The following is a 25,388-nucleotide window of genomic DNA, read 5'->3' as shown; positions in this document are numbered from 1 at the left end:
CCTCCCAAAGTGCTGGGATTACAGGCATGAGCCACCACGCCCAGCTGAAAGTTGGACAAGTTTTTATTGAATGTCTTTTTTCCCCCCAAGACATAGTTCACACAAGCCTGTAACATACTCTGAACACAGATTTTTCTATATAGGACCTCAATTTTGGATGATATTCCAAAAGGTTTTTTTAAGTTTTTTATTTTGAAATAATTTTGGATGCACAATAAGTATAGAGTTCTCATGTGCTCATTATCTAGCTTTTCTCCATGTTCTGAATCACTTTTTGAAAACTAAGATATAATTCACACACCATAAAATACATCCCTTTGAAGTGTACAATTCAGTGTTTTTAGTACATTCACAAAGTTGTACAACCATCACCACTATCTATTCTAGAACATTTCTCTTGATTTCTTTTTCAATTAAAATCCTTCAAGGGAATATTCCAGAACATTTCTATCACTCCCCAAAGAAACCCTGTATCTATTAGCAGTCACTCCCCGTTCCACTCCTCCTGCTCCCCCAGCCCCTGCAACCACTCATCTTTCTTTCTGACTGAATCACTTTTTAATTCAGAATGGCCTGTGTGCATCTCAGTGTCAGTGTCTGTGTCACCAAGAGCACTGATGATAGAGCATTTTATAGCAGAGTGCTTTGTTCTGTCTGCAGGATTTTCTTCCAAGTTGCTGGAATCTGTTCTTAAAGTTTTAACACCCATGTGCAGACAATGACAACTCCATCGTAACTGCAGCCTGGATGATGAGACTGTAATATGAATACCAGTTTCAGAGAGGTTAAAATACAAAAAATTGCCAGGCATGGTGGTGGGTGCCTGCAATCCCAGCTACTCGGGAGGCTTAGGTGGGATAATATCTTGAGCCCAGGAGTTCAAGACCAGCCTGGGCAACATAGCAAGACCTAGTCTCTTAAAAAAAAATGTGGGGGAAGAAAATGAACATGGACATCTTAGAATCAATGAAACACTGTAATAAAAGTAGGTTATTTAGGACATTTCCATTTTATTGGCATTGTATCACTGTCAGGCAGCATATTGTCATACATTTCTATTATCATTTGATCTACTTCATATCTTTTGGTGAGCCAATTGGATGCTACAGCTGAGGACATATGAGATCAAGAAATAGGACAGTGATGAGTTTTCACCCCATGGTGCAGTAGGCATTGATAATTTAATTAAAGAATGGTTCTGCTCCCACTTCACAGTCTTTTTGGAACAAAGGCTAACTACCCATGCATGAGTGGTTGAAGAAAAAATTCAAAAGAGCAATGGATTTTATGGAGAGAGAGGTGGAGGTGAGCCTTATAAAATGGGAGCAGGATAGCAGGTCTCCAAGGCTCACCTCAGGGAAGTTCACTGGTAGGACAGCAGAGTGATGCCTCTTGTCCTCTCTCCAGCCCTCATTACCCGTGCTGGTAATTTTTGAATGGTCCACTCTCCACCCTTCTCTGCCCTGCTGTGTGCCCGGGCAGGCTGACTGCTGCAGACTACATTCCCTACTCATGACAGTCCTCTAGCTTCTGGTGGGTTTCATCGATAGGAGGGAGTTATAAGGGGGGAAGAGAGAGTAGACAGGATGATTATTTACCTCCCCCCACAGCCCACACTCACACCTGGCCAGTCAGTTTTGGCTCTGGCTTCTTTCCTCTGCCACATTCCTGTTGAGCAGCATCTCTGCCTGCCTTGGCAACAGCTCCCACTGAGTTACAGTAACAGCTCCCGCCCCTTGTCCCTACTAGAACTTCCTAGTATCTAGTTCCTGGATGCATCTGCATCCCCTGTTGGTACTTTTAACCTTGCCCACACCTCCGCAAGGTGTGGACATGGTTAAAGGTGGTGTCCCTTTGCTAAACTCTCTTCAGGTTCCACTTTGAATGTACCATCTGTTTCCTGTTGGAACACTCAGTCCTTCCCGAAGTGGGTGACCCACAGACAGCTGAGTGCCTCTCTCTCCTCTCCTCTCCCTTCTTCTCTGGGTTGGTGCCCCTGCACCAGGCACCCAGTCCTCTCTCTTACATAACGCAATCTTAATGGGCCAGGCTCTGTTCTGCAATAGGGAGGTCTGCAGTTGAGGGCTGTATTAGGCCATTCCTGCGTTCCTATAAAGAAATACTGGAGACTAGGTAATGTATAAGAAATGACGTTTCATTGGCTCATAGTTCTGCAGGCTGTACAGTGCCAGCATCTGCTTCTAGGGAGGCCTCAGGAAGCTTTTACTCACCGTGGAAAGGGAAGCAGGAGCAGGCATGTCACATGGAGGAAACAGGAGTGCATGGGGGTGGAGTGGGGGGGAGTGACGGTGCCACACACTTTCAGACCATATCTCCTGAGAACTCACTCACTATGCGGAGGACAGCACCAAGACTTGAGGGATCCACCCCCATGACCCAAATACCTCCCACCAGGCCCCCCTTCAACACTGGGGATTACATCTCAACATGAGATTTGAAGGGGACATCCAAACTATATCAGGGGCCAATAGGTGAAATTCAGGGGGAAGATATTAAAAAGCCCAATTTTGTCTATGGATAAAAGATCCATTCTATAATCCAGTTTAACCAATAAAAAAATTGAGACTTTTGATTCCCAAGATCGATATCTAGTTCTCAGCTGCTTCTGCACTCGGAATGTATGGGACATCATTCATTGGTTCCCTTAAATCCCAACAACCACTCTCAAATGTATATCTCCAGTTTCAGACTCATATGGACAGCTGTCTTGTTGTTCCACAGGCTCCTCATTGAATATACTCACAGCAAACTCATAATCTTCCTCTTTCTACCCTCAAACCTGGGGCTCCTCCAGTGTTTCCTGTTTCATTCTATGTTACCACTCTCCATACTGTTGCTCATGCCCAAAACCTGAAAGTCATTCTTGACACCTTCTTTTTCATCCTTGTATATATGAATTTTCAGATACGGTAGATCCTATGAACAGATCATTTATCCAATCCATCCACTTCTCTCCACCATCATAGCTATATCCCAGTACAAGCCATCATCAACTCTTGCCTGGACATAGCATTAACTTACAGTTCTATGAGCTCAGCTCTCTTCTTCCCTGATCCCTCAACCATTCTTCAATCAGTATCCAAGGCCTTTCACATGTTTTAAAATCAAATCTGAGCATGATATTCTCCTGCTTAGAAGCTTTTAGGTCTCCCAACTGGTCATACGATAAAGTCCATCGGGAAGGAGAGTAAGAGGGAAAAAAAAGCTTTTTTAAGGATCAAGTCCAAGGGCTCACCATAGCTTAAAAGGCCCTTCAAGATCTTGCCCCTGGCTTGCCTCATGAAGAACTAATTCATCTTCACACACAGCACTCCAGACACACTGGCCTCCTCTATTCCTTTAAATGCCTTGCTCCTCCCCACCTCAGAACATCAAACATTCCATTCTAGTTCCATCTGCCCAGAAAGCTCCATCCATCAGCTCCCACATCCCCAGCCCGGCCCTTTCATTCCTTGCCTGGGCTCTAGCTCCTGCATTTGTCCTGTGTAACACTTGTCACCATTATCGATATGTGGTCACTTTCTATGTGGTCAAGTCCTCTAGACCCGAAGCTCCTTCTGAACTGGAACTGTGTCTACCTTGTTCACTTCTAGGTCTCAGGGCCTAGTACATAGCCTGCCTTGTGGTGGTTGTTTAATACACATCTGTTGAATTAATGATGTTGAGCCTATAGTTTTTTCACTTTGAGCCTCAGTTTCTTCATCTGTTACGCTAGAGGAAGTGAGGTTTCTTCCAATGTGAACATTTCATGATTTTATGACTGCAAAGCACTTCTTTGAACACCAAAATTGCTCAGTTGAGGATAACATGGTTAAAGAGGAAATTCTTTTTCTTTTTTTTTTTCAAATTTTAACCATTGAAGTCTCAGTCATAAAGAGGAAATCCTTGAGACAACTCTGCTGCTCCCACCTGTTCATGGTCTACTGGGAAATACAACATACACAACAGTCTCACAGGTCAAAAGGCATCTCTGCTTCCAAGAGTTTAGCCCCTCTCTCTCAAGAAAGTTAAATTACAGGTGTGGCCTGATGTTTCTAGCTACCCTTCTGGTGCACATGAGACAATCCATAAATCCTCCAAACTTTACCCTACTGAGACATCCCAGATTCTGATGGCACAAACAGGGATGGATTTCAAATTTGTGAGCTTTATCATTTTCTTCTTTTGGGGGTGGTGGGTGTTACTAGAATCTTTACACATTATATTGTTTTAAAAAGTTTTAAAGTGGAAACAAACAAAGAAACAAAAATTAGCCCTCTCTAGAATCTCAGACGGAGTTAGTTAAGATGATATCAGGCTGGGAGTGGTGGCTGACACCTGTAATCCCAGCACTTTGGGAGGCCGAGGTGGGGGGGATCACCTGAGGTCAGGAGTTTGAGACCAGCCTGGCCAACATGGCAAAACCCCATCTCTACTAAAAAATACAAAAATTAGCTGGGTGCGGTGGCAGGCAGCTGTAATCCCAGCTACTCGGGAGGCTGACGCAGGAGAATCGCTTGAACCCAGGAGGCAGAGGTTGCAGTTAGCCGAGATTGCACCATTGCACTCCAGCCTGGAGCAAGACTCCGTCTCAAAAAAAAAAAAAAAAAAGGTGAGATCATACTGAATTAGTGTATGACTGGTGTCCTTGGAAGAAGAGGAGACAAAACACAGACACAGACACAGAGGGAAAAAGACCACATAAAGACAGAGGCAGAGATTTGAGCTGTGCTGCTACAAGCCAAGGAACATCTGAGGCTACTAAAAGCTGGAAGAGGAAAGGAAGCATCCTCCTCTAGAGCCTTTGGAGGGGGCACGGCCTTGCCAACACTTTGCTCTAAGGCTTTTGGCCTCTAGAACTGTGAGATAATACATTTCTGTTATTTTAAGCCACCTAGTTTGTGATACTTTGTTACAGAAGCCCTAAGAAATGATGTATCAACCTTTAGGAATTTATTCCTCTAGAGCACAGGGTGGCAAACTATATAGCCCATGGGCCAAATCCAGCCCACTGCCTGATTTTGTATGACCCATGAACTAGGAATTATTTTTTTCAGAATAACATTTGCAGTCAATCTGATGATAGGAAACACTAACTTTAAACATGACTTAAACAAAATATTATCCCCCGAAAAGGAATCTGTCTTCTCATTAGTAGACTTCTATTACAAAAAAATTGCACTAAATTATTGTTAAATTTTTAATTTCATCAATTTAAAATGTGCAGAAGTTTGTTTTCTCTTGTTATATGAGGACCTACATAATATCCACAATTTTGCCTCTTGGCCCACTGATACGGTTTTTCTGTGTCCCTATCCAAATCTCTTCTTGAACTGTACTTCCCATAATCCCCACCTGTTGTGGAGGGACCCAGTGGGAGGTAATTGAATCATGAGGGCAGTTAGCCCCAGGATGTTCTCATCATAGTGAGTGAGTTCTCACAGATCTGATGGTTTTATAAGGGGCTTTTCCCCCTTTGCTCAGCACTTCTCCTTCCAGACGCCATATGAAGAAGGATGTGTTTGCTTCCCCTTCTGCCATGATTGTAAGTTTCCTGAGGCCTCTCCAGCCATGTTGAACTGAGTCAAGTAAGCCTCTTTCCCTTATAAATTACCCAGTCTCAGTTATGTCTTTAGAAGCAGTATGAGAATGGACTAACACACCCACAAATCCTAAAATATTTTCTTTTTTAAAAAATAGAGACAGAGTCTCTGTTGCCCAGGCTGGAGTGCAGTGGTGCTGATTATAGCTTACTATAACCTCCAATTCCTGGGTTCAAGGAATCCTCCCACTTCAGCCTCCCAAGTAGCTAGGACTACAGGCACAGGTTACCATACCCAGCTAATTTTTAAAAAATTTTTTGTAGAGATGGGGTCTTGCTATGTTGCCCAGGCTGCAAAATATTTTCTATGTGGTCTACTAGAGAAAAAGTTTGCTGAACTCTTCTCTAGAGGAATCTCAGTGTCACCTACTCATTTAGCCAGGGAATTTCTAAGCATAAGTAGAAACATTTTTATTATGACAAAAAGGATCTATTTTTAATGTGTTTTCATCTTATATAATTTTCCAGTTTTTTTATAACAGCTTTGAGATATAATTCACACACCATGCAATTCATCTGTGCAGTTCATCCATTTAAAGTATACAATTTAATGGATACTAGTAAATTCAGTTTTACAACCATCATTACAATTAATTTTAGAACATTTCCAGCACCCCATAAAGAAATCCCTTAGTAGTCAGACCCCATGTACCCCCGGCCCCAGGAAATCACTCATCTATTTTCTGTCTATTGGTTTGCGTACTCTGGACATTTCATATACATTTTCCATATCACTTTTCTGTATTTGCTTTGACTGATCTTAATTTTTATTTATGTCCTTTTGATACTTTAAAATAAGAATCAATACTGTAAGTGTGAGTCTTAGGAATCTTTGACACCTCTAACATCCTATCTTTTCCATCATGAAATTTATCCCACAGATAGGGTCCCATTGGCTACATTTCTCTTACAGAAATGTTAAATGATTGAATACCCAAAGGCCAAGAAAGTGGTACCCAGTGCATAGGAGTCCTCAATCTCCCAGCTTGTAGCTTTTTGAGTTGCTGAGTTATGATATGTCAGGAATCAGCCCAAATATCTGTCATAGCTTATAGATAATATGAATCTCTGAGATGGGAAGAAAAAGTGGTAAAAAGAGAATTGCTTGCACAAATTGCTCTTGAGAAATATGGCATAGTATTTAAATATTTCATTTTAACTAAAGTGTTCTTTCAGAATCGAGATTTTTTTTTAAACCGTGCTTGGCCTCACCAACAATTATTTGCTTTTATTATTGCTAACAGGTCCTCCGACTGGAAACTACCACTTCATCTTGATGGTTATAGTAATTAGTTATAATGACTTTTAATGAGTCCTTGAGTTCTTTCCTTACTTATTAAAGAGCCATAGCATTTAAATCACCTCATCTACTGTTCCGGTTATCTATTGCTGCATAACAATCCACCCCAAAGCTTACTGGCTTAAAACAACAATCATTTTATTATCTCATGGTTTCTGTGGGTCAGGAATTCAGGAAGAGCTCCACTGAGTGGTTCTGGCTTAATGTCTCACATGCAGTGGCAGGAGATGGAAGAGCAGGCATTGGGAGAGCTTGGGATGTCAGGGCCTCTCCATGTGATCTGTTTACATGAATTAGTTTGTGCTTCCTCGCAGCATGGTGGTTTCAGGGTAGTAATGCTTCTTAGACAGTGGCTCAAGGCTCTAATGCAGGGTCCAGAGAACCAGGAAGAATCTGCACCACCTTTTTTGACTGAGTCCGGAAGGTCACACAAAATCATTTCTGCCATACCCTACTGGTCAACAAGTCACTAACGTTTGGCCCAAATTCAAAGGGAGGGCCACAAAGTTCACCTCGTCATGGGGGGAAGATCAAGGAATTTTCAGGTATGTTTTAAAACTAAAATTAGCTGGGCCTGGTGGCGTGCACCTAATGTGGTCCCAGCTACTTGGTGAGCTAAGGTGGGAGGACTGCTTGAGCCCGGAAGGTGGAGGCTGCAGTGACCGGTGATTGCACCACTGCTCTCCTGCCTGGAGATAGAGCAATACCCTGCCTTGAAAATAAATTAATTAATTTAATTAAATAATGTTTTAAAACTGCTACAAGCTGTGCAGAAACATTCTTTGGTTTACGCAATAATTACTCTGGCAAGAGACATTTCTGTCTTCCGTTTACTTCCTTGTTTTTCTTCTCTTTCTTCTTTAAATGATCCCCTTTAAGTGTTTACAAATTTAAAGATTTCAGCTCTAAATATTTTGTTTTTTTTATATGTGTTCTGTATATAGACCAATTCTTGTGCCAGGCCCAAATATTTCCGGCTGCTCTATTCTGCTCTGCCTACTTCCTGTTTGGTTGACTTTGATTTCCTGTCCTCTGTCAAAGGGCTTCATTAAAGTTATAAACTTCCATTTTGACCTAGGCACTGTGTTCTATTTCTGAATCCGCCAGTGGTCTTGAGCAACAGTACGCATACGGTAACTGTTAAGTATAATACAGGAAGTGAAAATTAAAGTACTATGTCTCAAGATTGATAGAATTAAATGCTCAGTTTAAGGAAATACATGGTGGAGACCATTTTTCAGGAGCTCAGACCTCAGCCAGACTGAGTCTCTCTTTTAGGGATAGTTGGATCTCTCTTATTTTCGGCTGCAAATAACAGGAAACTCAACTGGTTTACATCATAATGGAATATTTATTATCTCATATAACAAGGAATCTGAGGTAGGATGGTTCCAATTCAGCAGCTAATCATGTCACCAAAAACTCAGATTCCTTCTAGTTCTTTCTGCTCTAACATCTTCAGCATGGTGGCTTTATTTTTATTTTTTGAGAAAGGGTCTCACTCTGTTGCCAGGCTAGAATGCAGTGGCATAATCTTAGCTCACTGCAACCTGCACCTCCCAGGTTCAAGCGATTCTCGTGCCTCAGCCTCCCAAGTAGCTGGGATTACAGGCGTGCACCACCACGCCTGGCTAATTTTTGTATTTTTAGTAGAAACGGGGTTTGGCCATGTTGACCAGGCTGGTCTTGAACTCCTGGCCTCAAGTGATCTGCCTGCCTTGGCCCCCCAAAGTGCTGAGATTACAGGCGTGAGCCACTGCGCCCAGCCCATGGTGGCTTTATTTTTAACTCATGGTCTTAAAATGGCTTCTATGGTTTACTTATCACATGCAGACACAGCAGTCTAGTGAATTCCTGGGTGTTCCTTTTTATGAGTGGGAAAAAAAACCCAAAAAACTATTTCAGTTCATTTGAGCTGCCATAACAGAATATTGGAGACTGAGTAATTTATAAAGAACAGAAATTCATTTTCTCACAGTTCTGGAGGGTGGGAAGTCCAAGATTAAGGTGCTGACATCTTGCAAAGACCTTCTTGGTATGTCATCACATGGCAGAAGCGTAAGAGTACAAGAGAGCTCCCCCTTCAACCTTGAGTCCTTTTATAAGGGCCCTAATCCCATCCATGAAGGCACCACCCTTATGACTTAATCATCTCTTAAAGGCCCCACCTCTTAATATTATCACATTGGGAATTAGGCTTCCAACACATGAATTTTGAGGGACACATTCAAACCACAGCAAAAACCTATTCCAGGCTGCACACAGAATCCCAGAACTTTGGGAGGCCAAGGCAGGTGCATCACCTGAGGTCAGGAGTTTGAGACCAGTCTGGCCAACATGATGAAACCCCGTCTCTACTAAAAACACAAAAATTAGCCAGGCTTGATGGCACATGCCAGTAGTCCCAGCTACTCAGGAGGCTGAGGTATTGAGAATCACTTAAACCCGGGAGGTGGAGGTTGCAGTGAGCCGATATTGTGCCACTGCACTCCAGCCTGGACGACAGAGTGAGGCTCTGTCTCCAAAAAAAAAAAAAAAAAAGTAATGTGATCAAGATTGTTTCAAAAGTCTAAGGCAAAAAAAGTATTCAAAATACACCCAATAATAGGAAAGTATAAGTTTATTATTTATAATATTGATCTATCACTTTTTTTTTTTTTTGAGATGGAGTCTTGCTCTGTTGCCCAGGCTGGAGGGCAGTGGCACGGTCTTGGCTCACTGAAACCTCCGCCTCCCAGGTTCAAGCAATTATCCTGCCTCAGCCTCCCAAGTAGCTAGGATTACAGGTGTGCACCACCACTCCTGGCTAATTTTTTATATTTTTGGTAGAGACAGGGTTTTACCAGGCTGGCCAGGCTGGTCTCAAACTCCTGACCTCAAGTGATCTCCCCACCTCGGCCTCCCAAAGTGCTGGGATTACAGGCATTAGCCACCGCACCTGACCTGATCTATCACTTTTAATTAAGCACTAAGTAAAAATAAAGATGTATACATTTACTATAAAAATGAAAACATTTCAGCTGGGCGCAGTGGCTCCCAAAGCCTGTAATCCCAGCACTTTGGGAGACACGGGCGGGCGGATCACAAGGTCAGGAGATTGAGACCATCCTGGCCAACACGGTGAAACCTTGTCTCTACTAAAAATACAAAAAAAAAATTAGCTGGGTGTGGTGGCGCATGCCTGTAATCCCAGCTACTTGGGAGGCTGAGGCAGGAGAATCGCTTGAACCAGGGAGTCAGAGGTTACAGCGAGCCGAGATCACGCCACAGCACTCCAGCCTGGCGACAGAGTGAGATTTTGTCTTAAAAAAAAAAAAAAAGAGAGAAAGAAAGAAAATGAAAACATTTCAACTGGAATATCCAAAATTAGGTTTAATATATTTTAAATCTCATTAGACTTTTTGATAGTTTGCTGTAAATATTATTACATGAAAGTTATGCTTGTCTTCAATTTCAGTGGTGTTAGATATCTAAATACAAGCCTGGTTGTTTTTTTTTTTTGAGACAGAGTCTTGCTCTGTCACCAGGCTGGAGTGCAGTGGCACAATCTCGGCTCACTGCAAGCTCTGCCTCCCGGGTCCACACCATGCTCCTGCCTCAGCCTCCCAAGTAGCTGGGACTACAGGCACCCGCCACCACACCTGGCTAACATTTTGTATTTTTAGTAGAGACAGGGTTTCATCGTGTTAGCCAGGATGGTCTCAATCTCCTGACCTCGTGATCCACCCGCCTTGGCCTCCCAAAGTGCTGGGATTACAGGCGTGAGCCACCACGCCCAGCCCAAGCCTGGTTTTTTAATGCAATAACTTAGAAAGCCCAACCTCCTGCTTATAATTTCCTCCTTTTCCAATTTTTCAACTCCCTGGTTACATAAAATCTGTTCTTTAAGCTGATTAGGACCTACAAGGCTTGGAACCATTCCCAGTTTCCTAGGATATCTATTCTCTAGACAATTTCCTTCCTTACAGTGCTCAGTATAAAATCCAGGTCGGGCCCGAAGGCTCACGCCTATAATCTCAGCACGGTGGGAGGTCAAGGTAGGAGGACTGCTTGAACCCAGGAGTTTGAGACCAGCCTGGGCAACATAGGGAGACCCCATCTCTACAAAAATAATTTTAAAATTAGCCAGGTGTGGTGGCTTGTCCCTGTAATCCCAGCTACTCATGATGCTGAAGCAGGAGAATCACTTGAGCACAGAAATTTGAAGCTACAGTGAGCCGTGACTGTGCCACTGTAGGGTGACAGCTGGTCTCTAAAAGAAAAAAAAAAAAATCTATGGCAAATGTAATATAGTGTCAAGTGAAAAAAAAATCCAGGCTACCAAAGTTTATGTATATATGATATATAGTGATATAAAATATATAATAAAAGTTACACGAGGATATACTCCAAATCACTACTCTTGGTTATTTTTTGCACAGGGGTTGGTCATTTTACTTGACTTTCATTTTCTCTGCCTTAATTTTTTTACCATGATCAAGTAATAGCAGAAGAAATAAACCAAAGCCTGCATATGAAAAAGCTCTAGAAGACAACACATACACACATACTCACACATGCACGTAGGTGATGTCTGTATTAGTGAGGCAGAATTATAAGTGAGTCTTCTTCTTTTCTCCAATCTTTATTTAATTTTGTTTATTTGTTTTGTTTTACAGAGACAGGGTCTCACCATGTTGCCCAGGCTGGTCTTGAACTCGTAGCCTCAACTGATCCTGCCACCATGGTCTCCCAAAGTGCTGGGATTACAGGTGTGAGCCACCACGCCCAGCCTTTCTTTAATGTTTTATATGTGTATTTTTTAGGTTGTAATTTAAAAATAAACATATTTTAGCAAAAAATTAAAGACTTTGAATGTTATTAAAGAATTTAGGTCTGGGAGTAGTGGTTCATGCCTATAATCCCAGCACTTTGGCAGGCTGAGGTGGGAGGGCTGCTTGAGCCCAGGAGTTTGAGACCAGCCCTGGGCAACAATAGTGAGATCCCATCTCAATCTAAAAATAAATAAGTAAAATATACATATGAACTTAGTAACTGGTTGGCCCAGCTTGCTTGCTTTCATGACAGTTATCCATGATTTTGATACCTGTCTTAATATAATCACTATCATACCTCTCTGCAGGCATAGTTATCACTTTGGGCAGGAGTTGAGCCTTGTGCCTCTTTTTTTTTTTCTTGATGGTATCTAACGCCCAGTGGTGATACATTGTCACTGATATCAATACTGGAGTGATTCAATGTGTAATAATTTATATTTTATTCGACATTTAATGAGCATCTACAATGCTAAAGGCACTGTACTAGCCACTCTAGGAAATAAAAGATGAACAAGACACAGTCAATGCCTTTAATTAAAGAAGTAAACGCACTGATTTTTACTTTTCCTACACAGGTACTGAATTGAGAATTTTTGGGAAAAGAACATGAAGAGTCTTAAAAGATATGGAACCTGTGAATGCTAAACCTTCATATATTTGCATTTTTATTAGTAAGATTATGGCTGCCAGTTATATTGCTTTATATCTTAGGTCATATTTTGAAATGTGATGTGACATAGTGAAAAAGAAACAAGAGTCTGGAGGTCTGGTTTCAAGTTTCAACTCAGCAATTAACTACCTAATGAACACGGGCAACGTACTTAAACTTCCTGTGCCTCATTTTCCTCATGTGTAAAACGAGGGAGATGAACTAAATGATCTATAGGGTTCCTTCCAACCTTAAAATTGAACTAAATCTCTCCTGTTGAGACATAAAAGAGGCACCATATGACTTGAAGGTGATGATGACTTCATTACTCGTTCTGAAAAATGTTAATTCTAAATCGGAACAAGTAATCACTGGATCTCATGGTTGTGACACATCAGACATTACTACAGTTAGAGAAACCCAAGTTAGCACACTGTGTCATACTTCTAAGCAGTGCTATATACGCAAAACTAGCATACCACAGTATAGGGCCTACACAATATAAACAAAAGATTAAAAAGAGATTTTTTTTTTTTGAGATGTAGTCTCGCTTTGTCGCCCAGGCTGGAGTGCGGTGGCACGAGATCGGCTCACTGCAACCTCCACCTCCCAGGTTCAAGCGATTCTCCTGCCTCAGCCTCCTGAGTAGCTGGGATTACAGGCGTGCACCACCACGCCCAGCTAATTTTTTGCATTTTCAGTAGAGATGGGGTTTCACCATGATGGCCAAGCTGGTTTCAAACTCCTGACCTCAAGTGATATGCCCGCCTCAGCCTCCCAAAGTGCTAGAATTACAGGTGTGAGCCACCTCGCCCCGCCGATTTTTTTTTTTTTTTTTTAAATAAAGACACGGTCTCGCTATGTTGCCCAGGCTGGTTTCAAAATCCTGGGCTCAAGCAATCCTCCTGCGTCAGCCTCCCAAAGTGTCGAGATTACAGGTGTGAGCCGCTGTGCCCAGCCAAGAAAATGTTTAACAATGGATATTTTACGAATGCTTTTTGGAGTTTTTACGTACTAAGATTTCATTTCTCTGGGTGTTCATTACTCTTATGTTTCAGTTCCTTAAATGAAAATAGGTGAGTGGGGCAGGTTTCCTCAGAGGTATAGTTTTTACTTTAGGGACTATCCCTTTCCCCTAAAGTGTGCTTTAAAGACCGAAGCACATGAACTTGTCTTAGATAGGAGGGACAGCAGGCAAAACTGATGACAGGATCTGGGTCTGCTGCCACACGCCAAACTATTTATGAAATTTTTTTAAGAGACAGGGTCTTGCTCTGTCACCCACACTGGAGCGCAGTGGTGTGTTCATAGCTCACTGCAGCCTCAAACTCCTGGGTTCAAGTGATCCTCCCACCTCAGTCTCTCAAGTAGCTAATATTACAGGTGCATGCCCCCACACCTGGCTAATGGTTTTTTGGTTTTTTTTTGGTACGGATGGGGGTCTCACTATGCTGCCCAGGTTGGTCTCCAACTCCTGGTCTCAAGTCTCAGTCTCAAAGTGCTGGAATTACATGGGTGAGCCACCACACCTGGCTCTCATTCTTTATGGGTTTTTTTGTTTGTTTGTTTTTGTTTTCCCTTAGTTTTGTCTTTTACAACCTTATAAATCACATAATTGAGTTTCAGAGATCTCAAACAATACTAACGCAGTAAGTAAACAGGAGAGCAGGAGTGGGGTTTGGCCAACAGTACTGGTAAAATTCACTCATAGTGATTGAACCCAGCTGTTGCAGCTATTTGTTCTTAATAACGGAAGGACACCTCCTCACTACAGAGAGTTAGGCAGTGACTTGTAGTATGCTAATTGGGACTAGGGCATACTCTCGATAAGGTTTAATTTTTTGTAAGAGAACCATGTGGCTTAAATTGATGTAAAGTATCTACATAAATACATAACGGAAGACAGGTAACCCAGATAATGGGGGTATCAAAGATGAAATTTGGCCATTTATCTAGAATTATCTGAGGGAGAACCCCAATGAATCCAACAGATACAATCATCCTGGTTATTAGAGAAGTGTAAGAATCACAGTTATACATGCTGACTTATTCAGAGGGAAGAGTACCAGTGTCTGCAACTTATTTTGAAATACATTTTTAAAAACCAGATAGATGAATGGATAGACAGAGGGATGGAAAAATAAACAGACAGGTGATAAGGCAAGTGCAGCAAAATGTTAATGGTGGAATCTAGTTAGTGGGTATACATATGTTCCCAGAAAAAAAATCTTTCAGTTTGGCTGTATATTTGAATTTTTTTTTTTTTTTTTTTGAGATGGGTCTTTCTCTGTTGCCCAGGCTGGAATGCAGTGCCAGGATCACTGTAGCCTTGACCTTCTGGGCTTAGCTGGAACCACAGGTATGTGCCACCACACCTGGCTAATTAAAAAATATATATATTTTGTAAAGATGGTGTCTCACTTTGTGTCCAGGCTGGTCTTGAACTCCTGGATCAAGTGATCCTCCCACCTTGGCATCCCAAAGTGCTAGGATTACAGGCATTAGCCACCATGACTGGCCCCAAAAATTTTTATGATAAAACAGGAAAAAAACCTGCCAACATTTTTGAGTGCTTTCCCTGTGTCAGGCACTTTGTATTAGTGATCTCAATTAGCCCTCACAAGAAGCCTGTGAGGTAGGTACCATATTACTACCCCTATTTTACAGATAAGTAGACAGGCACAGACAGACTAAGGGACTTGCCCAGAGTCTCACAGCTAACAGCTAACAATCTAGGATAAGCTAAGATTCAATTCCAGGCCTGTGTGTTTGCAAAGCCAGGGCCTTTAGCTGTGGAACACAGAAAATTCAGCAGATGTTTTTCAGAGCCTCCATTAAATAGTACTGAGTATTATAAAACTTCTAGAAGAAAACATAGGAAAATATTTTCATAACCTCAGTCCAAGAAGAGCTCTCTAACATTCACAAAAAACACTATCAAAGAAAATAAATCAGACTTAATTCACATTAAGTTAAAAAGCTTCACTAAGATAATGAAAAGGCAAGCCACAGACTAGGAGAGGATACTTGCAATGCATATATTTTATAACAATTCTGTGGCATCCATAGAGGTGCTCTGCTCAGATCTCCATTCTAGAGAGGATCTGCCTCAGCTTTCAAGCCAAGGCCACAAATTTCCTTGGAGCCACCTAGCCAATTATTAAGCACAGAGGTAGTAAAAGGGCTATCTCTGTGCACAGTGTTGGTGTTAGAGCTCCCCATTGGATTTACTGAGACTTCCTCAAAGATGCACTCCCATCTCATTTTCTTTCTACCAAATTTACCTTCCTTCCTCCTTTCTTTTCACCAGTGTCAGACCTGCAGCTTAAGACTTTCCCTGCCTGTAACTTTTTTCTTTCCCCTTTATCTTTCATAGATGTTACCCCCAATAAATCTCTTGCACTGTTAATTTCATATTGGTACTTGCTTCCCAAAGGACCCAACTGGTATACTCATATCCAGAATATATAAAGAATGTCTACAAATCAATAAGAAAAAGATAGATAATCCAATTTTTTTTTTTTTTTTTGAGATGTTGTCTCGCTCTGTCCCCCAGCTGGAGTGTAGTGGTGTGATCTTGGCTCACTGCAATCTCTGCCTCCCGGGTTCAAGCGATTCTCCTGCCTCAGCCTCCTGAGCAGCTGGGATTACATGTGCATGCCATCACGCCCAGCTAATTTTTGTATTTTTAGTAGAGACGGGGTTTCACCATGTTGGTCAGGCTGGTCTCGAACTACTGACCTCGTGATCCGCCCACCTTGGCCTCCCAAAGTGCTGGGATTACAGGCGTGAGCCACCGCGTCCGGCCCCAATTTTTTTTTTTAATGCGCAAAAGACTCAAACAGGTACTCTGCAAAGGAGGACAGCCAAATGACTAGTAAATTTGTAAAAAGGTGTTCAGCATCTTGGCCAGGCACAGTGGCTCACGCCTGTAATCCCAACACTTTGTTAAGCAGAGGGGGGCGGATCACGAGGTCAGGAGTTGGAGACCAGCCTGGCTAATATGGTGAAACTCCATCTCTTCTAAAAAAAAAAAAAAATACAACCGGGCGCAGTGGCTCAAGCCTGTAAGCCCAGCACTTTGGGAGGCCAAGGCAGGCGGATCACCTGAGGTCGGGAGTTTGAGACTAGCCTGACCAACACGGAGAAACCCCATCTCTACTAACAATACAAAAAAAAAATTAAAACAAAACAAAAATACACAAATTAGCCGTGCGCGGCGGGCGTGCCTGTAGTCCTAGTTACTTGGGAGGCTGAGGCAGAAGAATCGCTTGAACCTGGGAGGTGAAGGTTCCAGTGAGCCGAGATTGCGCCACTGTACTCCAGCCTGGGCGACAAAGCGAGACTCCGTCTCAAAAAAAAAAAAAAAAAGAAAGAAAGAAAAGGAGTTCAGCATCTCTAGTTATCAGGGAAGCATATATAAAAACCACAAGAAGGTACTGCTACACCTCCATCAGAATGGCTAAAATTAAAACGACAATACCAAGTGTTGGTGAAACAAATGGAATTATCTTAAGTTTTTTTTTTAAACGGAGTTTCACTCTTGTTGCCCAGGCTGGAATGGAGTGCAGTGGCGCAATCTCGGCTCACTGGAACCTCCGCCTCCCGGGTTCAAGCGATTCTCCTGCCTCACCCTCCCGAGTAGCTGGGATTACAGGCATGCGCCACCATGCCGGGCTAATTTTGTATTTTTAGTAGAGACAGGATTTCTCCATGTCGGTCAGGCTGGTCTCGAACTCCCGACCTCAGGTGATCCACCTGCCTCGGCCTCCCAAAGTGCTGGGATTACAGGCAAGAGCCACCGTGTCCGTCCGGCCTCTTAAGTTTTTTTGTGGGAGCATAATTTGGTACAACAACCTTGGAAAACTGGCAGTGTCCACTAAAACTAACATGTATTTACCATATGATCCAGCATTACTACTCTTGGGTGTATATCAACAGAAATAAGTGCTTATATCCACCAAAAGATGGACAACAACGTGGACACAACTCAAATATTTATCAACAGTAGACTGGATAAAATGTACTATATTCATACAATGGATTTCTCCCCAATAATGAAAAAGAATGTACTACTGTCACACAGTATGGACATGACACATAAAAGTGTTATGTGTCATACTTAAAAGAGTATACACTGTATGAATCCATTCATATCAAGTTCAAAAACAGATACAACTAATTATTGTCAAGGAGGTCAGAATATCGGGTGCCTTTTGGGGGTGGATATTGACTAGAAGCAGCTCTGAGGCAGCCTTCTGAGTGGCTGACTGGAAGCGTTCTGTATCTTAATCCGAGTAGTGGGTTACAAAGACTCTCCTTGATGACACTCTGAAGAGGCTTCTCTGAGCCCTGTTCTCCACTAGGCTTCAGCCTTGGCCTGTAACTACTGCAGATTCTGAGCACACATTATTTTATCCATGCCCCACACTAACAGACCTAAACAAATACTAGCATGCCCCTAGGATGATGACTTCGGTCACCTTCAGTTACTGCCTGGGAAAGCTCAAGACTGCCAAAATAATATATGTTTGTTCCAGATCTATGAACCAATGGTGACCACAACGTTTGATTTTATTCTGAAACTATTGTAACTGTATCCATTCAATTTAATGATGGGTGTCTTGTTCTTTCAACAACAAAAAATATCTTATGGAGCAATTTCACTTTTGACCCCTCACTCTTACTTTTTCATATTCTGCGATCACAGACTCAGAACACATCCATTTGCTAATCAGATTTGTTTGTTTCCTGGAGGACTGTGACTTTTTGACTGCTGCATCATTAAAAAAATTTTTTTCATATGTTTAAGGTAAGTTCTTTAGCATCAACAGTTCTAAAGGTTCTAAACCTTCTCTGCCCTTTCAGATCAGTGCCCACTGTTTTATAACATATATTTGTAACATCCCCTTTAGTGGCTTGAAGTGAAATTCATAATCTACCTTACATTAATATTTTCAAATAAATAAAAATTATGTTCTAACAGCAATATTAAGAAATAAAAAGAAAGCAATTTATAGGAAAATAATATTGACATCAGTATGTAAATGCTTGGGCATAACTACATTAAAAGACATAATGGGGCCAGATGCAGTGGCTCATGCCTATAATCCTGGCACTTTGGGAGGCTGAGGCGGGAGGATCATTTGAGCCCAGGAGTTCGAGACCAGCCTGGGCAACATAGCAAGACCCCATCTCTTAAAAAAAAAAAAAAGACATAATGGGTTGGGTGTGGTAGCACAGGCATGTAGTCCCAGCTATTTGGGAGGATAAGGTAGGAGGATAGCTTGAGCCCAGGAGGTGGAGGCTGCAGTGAGCTGTGTTCATGCCAGTGCATTCCAGCCTTGGTGACAGAGCAAGACCCCGTCTCCAAAAAAAAAAAAAAAGACATAATGAAGTTGATAGATGTTTGTACTTGTACCTAGAATCAGTGTGAATGCAAGTGCTGCAAATGCAGCCTGATACTACTGTGGTTTTTTGTTTGTTTGTTTGTTTTCCGAGACACAGTCTTGCTCTGTCATCCAGGCTAGAATGCAATGGCGTGATCTCGGCTCACTGCAACCTCCGCCTCCCCAGTTCCAGCGATTCTCGTGCCTCAGCCTCTCATGTAGCTGGGATTACAGGAGCACACCACCACGCCCAGCTAATTTCCATATTTTTAGTAGCGACCTCAGGTAATCCACCCGCCTCGGCCTCCCAAAGTTCTGGGATTACAGGTGTGAGCCACCACAGCTGGCATACTGTGTTGTATTGATGAGCTGTCAGAGTTACAATTTTCCAACTTTTAAAACATTTTTTAATAAAGTCTGCCCCCAATTTACACAATATTTGCATTCCTGGGAAATTCGGTATATATTTAAAAACATACAAAAATATTTTATATCTATATATGAAAGGGAGTTGTGTTCTAACCATATATTATTAAAATAGGCATTTCAACTACATGAATGCGAATGTTTGATGAGACGTTTGAAGGTCATGAGGATGAGGGACAATTCTTGACTGTGCTCTTTCCTATCTCAAGGACCTGCTGCCTGCTGCTCCCCCAGCTGGAATGTTCTTTCCCTGAATCTCCCTGTGAATGGCTTTTTTTTTTTTTTTGAGACGGAGTCTCGCTCTGTTGCCCAGGCTGGAGTGCAAGTGGCATGATCTCGGCTCACTGCAACCTCCGCCTCCCAGGTTCAAGCAATTCTCTGCCTCAGCCTCCCAATTAGCTGGGGTTACAGGCACCCTCCACCACGCCTCGCTAATTTTTGTATTTTTAGTAGAGACGGGGTTTCACCATCTTGGCCAGTCTGGTCTTGAACTCCCGACCTCGTGATCCACTTGCCTCAGCCTCCCAAAGTGCTGGGATTACAGGAATGAGCCACCGCGCCTGGCCGGCTCTTTCCTAAATTGAGGACTCAGCTCAAATGTCACCTCCTCAGAATATTCCTCTCCCCCAGTCACTTTTCATTTTGAAATTCCTTCAGAGAATTGAAAATGTTTTCCAACTCTTTGAAATGTATCTACATATTTTAAAAAGCTAAATAAGCCTCTTGCTAGTTTTGCATCCTCAGGTCTTTCTTGTGGGCCTTGGAGCCATCTCTTGGATATGCGAACATCAAGGATGGTGCACCATGTCTCTGTCTCTAGGGAGGTTTAAGCCTTGGCTCTTGGTTCCAAGATAACTTTCCATTATTTTCCTTTGGATAAAGACAATTAATAGGTATGTATTGGATTGTACGTGCCTGACCATATGAAAGGGTGAGATTTCCTTTTTTTTGGTCTTTGCACTCTCTTCAGTGGATTGCCTGTGATGTGCATCATGGTACGTTTTAGTACATATCCAATAATAAAACTGTTTCATTCTTTTGTTGTACAATGCGCATTTCGTGGAAAGAATAGTTTGGGGTTGGCAGGATATTTTAAATTATTTGCCCACCTGGGTCCCCCAGTTTTGGGCACTTGTATGGCAGGCTGATATTCCCCATTACCTCTCCGTACTTATTTTAACTAGTAAGGGACAGGGGCAAGGGCATGGAGCTTTGGAGTCAGACAACCCTGGCTTTAAACTGTGCCTTTTATCAACATTCTGAAGTACTGTATGTTGAAGTAACTTCTCTGAACCCCGAATACTTCATCTATAAAATCAGGAATAATAAATACGTCATAGATTAAGTATGGACATTATCTGATGCATAGCAGGTACTATTCAAATGAAGGAAACGAAGTTATCCTAGGTCCTTTAATGCACTAAATGTTTGCTCCATTTCCCCCTTTCTTGGTATCTGTGTAAAATCTCAGGATATAGTGTCCACTAAACTTCAGTGCACTGCCTCATGAGACAACGAACTCCAAGTGCGGACCTTTTGAGTTTAAACGGGTTTCAGTAGGTAAAATACGTAAAGTTCACAGTACCCTCGCAATTTAGATAGAGGAAAAAATATCAGTCGGGGGGGGGGGTCCCCGTATGCAAATACAGGAATTACAGAAGAAGACAGGCCCCCCGCCGCAGCCCCACTTCTCCCTACAGGGCGCAACGTCCCGCCGCTGGCGCGGGGGTGGAGATTTGCATGTGCGAAGTCGGGAAGAGGGGGAACCACCTCTCGAAAACCCCGGCCGTCGCCCTCCCAGGCCGGGAGAGTGGGCCCCGCTCGGCCGCTCGGCCGCCCGGCGCGCCCCCAAAAGCTCCCCAGCGGCCGGCCCTCTCTACGTCATCCGCACCCTCCCGCCCGCTCCTGAACTTTAAACCACACTCGGAAGAACAACCTGGAGGAGGGGGATTTCTCAGGAGCCAGCGGGCTTCTCACGCTGCGAGCCGTCACCTCCCGGTTCCCGCCCTTCCCTGCGCTCCCGAAGCCCACCCCAAGCTCCCGCTCCCTCGACCCCCTCCCAAGCCAGCCGCCGCAGCAGCGCCGGGGGCGTATGCGCGGGGGCGGACGGAGAGCGTGCGCGGGGGCGGACGGGGAGCGTGCGCGGGGGCAGGCAGCGGCGGGGCGCTGGGGGCGGTCGCGCGCGCGGCGGCCGCGAGGTCGCCCCGCCCACGCCTCCGAGTTGAAGATTGCTGCGTCGGGCCTACGTCAGCCGCGGGAAATTCCCCTCCCGCCAGGCTGCTCACCTCTCGGCCGGGCCAGCACTCGGCTCTCCCCGCTCCACCCCCTGCCCCTGGCTCCGGCACGGTGGACGGCGACGCTGGGTGACCCGGGGCGCAAGAATTCAGGGGGTGGGAAGGTGTGAGCTGCAAACCCAGCGGAGGGCGGGAAGAAGGAGGAGGCCTCTAGGGTGGTCGGGGGACTGGGGGCCCCGCCGGCACAGGTCCCTCGGCCTCCTGACTGACTGACTGCGGCCGCCTCCGGCCAGGGCGCTGGGAGCTGCCTGCGGGAAGGTGCGGGGAGCGGAGCCATGGCCTCCGGTGAGTGTTCACGGGGCGCGGGCCTGGGCCGGGGGAAAGGAGCTCTTCTGAAGGGGGTCCTGCCTCTGTGAGTTTAGGGAGCTCAGTTTTTGCTGGGGTGCGTTCTGTCTTTAAAATCTCATATGGTAAAATTGTCAGCTTTTAAAAAAGTTACCTGCTCCGGGGTTTGCGTGCAAAATCCAAGCCACGCTCTGTAATTTGATCCTGTTGTCATAGCAGGAACCTTAGAAATTCCCAACGACTTGATTTTAGGATTAGAGAAGTCATAAGCGAGCTAAAGAAGGACGAAGAGTTCTCATTAAAAATGTATATGTATTGAAGATGGTGGTTTTATGTTTTAGAACAGGAATGAGGAACCTTCAGACCTCGGGCAAGCTCTCTCCCCCTTTTTAGTTTAATTTCATCAAATGCAAAGAGGTGATCCCCCTTGTACTGACAGTTGTACAAAATGTGGCACGGCTTTAAAAATCATCCGTGGTATTTTAACACGAATTACAAAATCCGTGGTATTTTAAGTGTTAATGTTGCTTCGACCAAGTGTAGGCCGGGCGCGGTGGCTCATGCCTGTAGTCCCAGCACTTTGGGAGGCCGAGGCTGGTGGATCACCAGAGGTCGGGAGTTTGAGACCAGCCTGGCAAACGTGGTGAAACCCCGTCTCTACTAAAAATACAAAAATCAGCTGGGCGTGGTGGCGCGCGCCTGTAATCCCAGCTACTCGGGAGGCTGAGGCAGGAGAATCGCTTGAACCTGGGAGGTGGAGGTTGCAGTGAGCCGAGATCACCCCCCTGCACTCCAGGCTGGGCGACAGAGGGAGACCCTGTCTCTATTTAAAAAAAAAAAAAAAAAGAGTGTGTAGTTTTTACTGTGAGATAAAGCTCAAGGTTCCTAATCTGACGAATAGAGACGTTGAATCCCCCTTCCTCCTCGCTGGAAATAAGGGGAAAGAGGAGTTTTAGAGTATCCGTGCTTTAAAATAATGAGTAGGAATGAATACAACTTTATCACTTCTGTGACTATATATTTTTTCCTTAATAAATGCTCGATCTCTCCCTTTGGGGGGAAATAAGTTTATAAGAAACATTGCAGAGCAGGAAAGTCTCCTATATACACAGATGTGGTTTGGGGCTGCCTGGAGCTTAAGGTTGGGGGGGACGGGAGAGCCGGGGTGGGGGGATAAATCAAGTAGCCTGGGGTCAAGTTGGTCTTTTACCAGGATTTTGGCAAGGTGAGTGGGGGACACTTTCCAGATAGAGGAAGCAGCGTGAGCAAAGGCAGGGAGGGCTAAACGCGTATGTTAAATGCTGTACTAAGAGAATGAAGAGGGGGCCCCCGTTTATGAACTTGACTCTCATCCCCAAACTGCCTGGTCCAGTGACCCTCAGAAATAGGCTGATGTCTAGTAGAGATGAGGAAGTAGGAAGCTTAAAGAACCTTTTTAAAAGGTTGAGCAGAACAATGCCATAGCTATTGTAGGCAGAAAAGGAAATTGGGGTGTTTCACATGACATCTGATTTCAGTTTGTCTGTGGTTGTGAGAATACTAAGTGTAGTTTAAAATATTTCAACTTTCCCTTTTCCCGCTTAAGTGACACCAGACTTTCAGATAATCCTGTAAATTTATGAATTCAAAGTATGTGTAGATTAGAAGTGCTAAGATGACTTCAAATATTTTGTTAAAGTATTGGTTATCAGAAAGATTTTGTTTGGAAGTAATGGAGAATGCCTAGCATTATAAGTAAGTTCAGCCTCTTGGCGATTTAATCAAACTTTATTGATATATTGCATGAATGTAATACTTCTAATTTTTTCAATTGAGAGAGGAAACAACCATTTCTATATAGAGTATTGTAAGACCCACAGGATTTTAAAATGTGATACAATTTAAATTTGTTCATTGACACTGTATTTTGTGCTGTTGTGAGGAGGAAGGATTCCCTAAAAGTAAGGAGGAAATGTTTAAGGAAATGGAAAGTTTTAAAGGTTTAGAAGTTGAAGGGTGATTAACTTTTTTGTTTTTTGGTTTTTTGGTCTTTTCTAAGAGTTGCATTAAAATGGGACTATTTAAAATGTAACAAGTCATTTAAATTGTAATTCAGTTGTTAGAAAACTGCCAGGCCTGGAATTAAAAAAAAATGTTTAGAGGAATCTGTGTACTTTTTCTTAATCTGTTATAAAGACCTTAGAGATAGAAAAAGATTCACTAATAAAATTCTAAATTCCTATTCTGTTTTGAAACAGTAATTTAACCGGAAGAGTGACCAAAAAAAAATAAAAAAGAAATTGCTTAGTTTTTCACTGTCTAGTTTAGATTCTGTTTGTAGTAAGGTAGTATTAAAACCTCAGAAAGTACTTTTATTCATTACGAAGCATTTAAGAGCATTTCTTCATTTCTTACCAGATGTCATATGTAAATAGGTATATGTAGTTGAATATGTGATAGCTATAATGTGAAAGTAACATAAATCATAATCTTATAAGCAAAATTATGTAATTTAGAATGTAGTTTAAAATCATGTATATAATATGATTCTAAATTTTGTTTAGATAAGTTAGCAGATTAACTAGGATTTCACAGCTTGTATTAAGCTGCTTTTCGTTGCTTTTTAAAAAATTTACACCTTGATTACAGTCTTTTGACATAATTAATAATAGACATAGTGAAGAAAAATGTTCCCAAACCCATCTAAGGTATGCATAGTAGGCAGTCGTTGCTTTTGTATATTTATTCTATTTAATATAAGTAAAATTAGATATTTTATGTCTGAATTTAAACCTTTTCATTGTTCTAGTAAAAAGAGCAAAATGTCTTTGTGTAGTATATAACTCTGTTAACTAATAATTAGTGCTGTCTTTGGTAAAATGTTTTGAAATTTAGATAATTTATTTTTCTTCACATTTTTCTTTAGTATGGTTCTTCTGTGTCACACAATAGGAAGTACAGAAATGAATTGTTTTTGTAAACCTCACTTCTTACCAACTATTTGTAGTGTGAATTTCAAGAGAACTGTTGTTGTTTTTCTCGATTAAAGGGGAGAAGTGGAAGTAAGTGTGAGACAACTTAATCTTTAGTAACAGAGCTGGAAGTTAGGAATGGATAGCTACAGCAAATGACTTCTTTTTTTAAGTAAAATGCCACACATGAACATGAATGTTTAAGAAATGCAACACATGAAAAAATAGAAATAACAGTGGAGTTAAATAATTAAGGTGACGTATGATAGACACAGATAAAGGGAATGAGTTAATGTAATGACTAGGGAGGAGCCAGACAATGAGTCATAATTAGGAACATCTAGGTTATGCATAGTATCTTTCTCAAATACAATTTAAGGGACTCAGAATTTCATTTTGTTCCAACTTTCTCTCATATGGGTTCTCTGAAAATGATTTCGTTTGTAGGCACATGACCCAAATATTGCATGGGATAAAATTGTTTTTCTGAAATTCATATTTATCTGGGCCTCCTCTGTTTTTATTTTTAAAACAGAAGTGATTTGGTCTTGCCATTTGTTTTTAACTTTAATACCTGTATAATCTAGGACAGCTTTTAAAATTTCTTTATTTTACCCTGGCACGTGCAAGAGTTTTTTCAAGACTTACCTTTTTTCCCCCTGTGGTAACAGAATC

At 42.6% G+C, this 25,388-nt stretch overlaps 1 protein-coding gene and 1 long non-coding RNA gene across 3 annotated transcripts in view; one reads left to right on the top strand and one right to left on the bottom strand.

Annotated features, from left to right (window-relative positions):
- The window catches only part of LOC112132071 (uncharacterized), a 33,546-nt gene extending 12,344 nt beyond the window's left edge, over nucleotides 1-21,202 (bottom strand). Inside the window, exon 1 of the long non-coding RNA XR_002913899.2 lies at nucleotides 21,120-21,202. This is a non-coding gene — a long non-coding RNA (uncharacterized LOC112132071). The remainder of the gene's footprint in view (nucleotides 1-21,119) is intronic.
- A 186-nt stretch (nucleotides 21,203-21,388) lies between these two features.
- The window catches only part of REL (REL proto-oncogene, NF-kB subunit), a 48,756-nt gene continuing 44,756 nt past the window's right edge, over nucleotides 21,389-25,388 (top strand). Inside the window, exon 1 of one of the 2 annotated variants that reach the window (XM_054547521.2) lies at nucleotides 21,389-21,762. In XM_054547521.2, the coding sequence (XP_054403496.1) occupies nucleotides 21,753-21,762 (10 nt within the window). In that variant the 5' untranslated portion in view covers nucleotides 21,389-21,752. The remainder of the gene's footprint in view (nucleotides 21,763-25,388) is intronic. The other variant, XM_002812005.6, reaches the window with a different exon arrangement.

This window comes from Pongo abelii, chromosome 12 (genome assembly GCF_028885655.2).
Source record: "Pongo abelii isolate AG06213 chromosome 12, NHGRI_mPonAbe1-v2.0_pri, whole genome shotgun sequence".
Classification (NCBI taxonomy): domain Eukaryota; kingdom Metazoa; phylum Chordata; class Mammalia; order Primates; family Hominidae; genus Pongo; species Pongo abelii.
Note: the sequence above shows the minus strand (reverse complement) of the source record. Positions and strands in the feature narration are given on the sequence as shown.